The 547-nt window shown below is 60.1% G+C and overlaps 1 protein-coding gene across 1 annotated transcript; it reads left to right on the forward strand.

Moving 5' to 3' along the window:
* Positions 1–20: 20 nt before the first annotated feature.
* Positions 21–466, forward strand: NDUFA3 (NADH:ubiquinone oxidoreductase subunit A3; the record flags this gene model as incomplete). Its single annotated transcript, XM_041480513.1, has 2 exons — positions 21–132; positions 206–466. Coding segments are annotated over 2 exons (372 nt in total), but the record flags the coding sequence as incomplete, so codon positions are not given.
* Between the last annotated feature and the right edge of the window lie 81 nt (positions 467–547).

Below are 547 nucleotides of genomic sequence, written 5' to 3' on the forward strand. Positions count from 1 at the left end.
TTTGGTTACTTTTGGTCTGATTTTGGCCCTTTCTGCCCCGTTTCTGTCCCCGCCCAGGCGTGGCCGGCGCCCTGCGCTCGCTCTGGGCCAAGGAGCCGGTGATCGCCGCCAGCTTCGGCATCGCCGCCCTGGGTGAGCCCCGGGGGGATTCTGGGGGGGTCTGGGGGGTCTCGGGGTCCCCCTGACCCCCCTGCCCCTCCCCCAGCGCTGCTGTCGCCGCTGCTGAGCCCGTACAGCAAATACTCGGGAATGATCAACCAGGCCACGCCCTACGCCTACCCCGGTACGGAGCCGCGGAAACAGCCCGGAACGGCCCTGAAAACAGCCCAAAATCGGGGCCAAAATGTCCCTAAAATAGCCCTGAAAACAGCCCAAAATCGGGCCCAAAATACCCCTAAAATAGCCCTGAAAACAGCCCGGAACAGCCCTGAAAACAGCCCAAAATCGGGGCCAAAATGTCCCTAAAATATCCCTGAAAACAGCCCGGAACGTCCCTGAAAACAGCCCAAAATCGGTGCAGAAATACCCCTAAAATAGCCCTGAAAAC

The sequence above is a fragment of the Pyrgilauda ruficollis genome, unplaced genomic scaffold (assembly GCF_017590135.1).
Source record: "Pyrgilauda ruficollis isolate IOZ18807 unplaced genomic scaffold, ASM1759013v1 scaffold11475, whole genome shotgun sequence".
NCBI classification, from domain to species: Eukaryota; Metazoa; Chordata; class Aves; order Passeriformes; family Passeridae; genus Pyrgilauda; species Pyrgilauda ruficollis.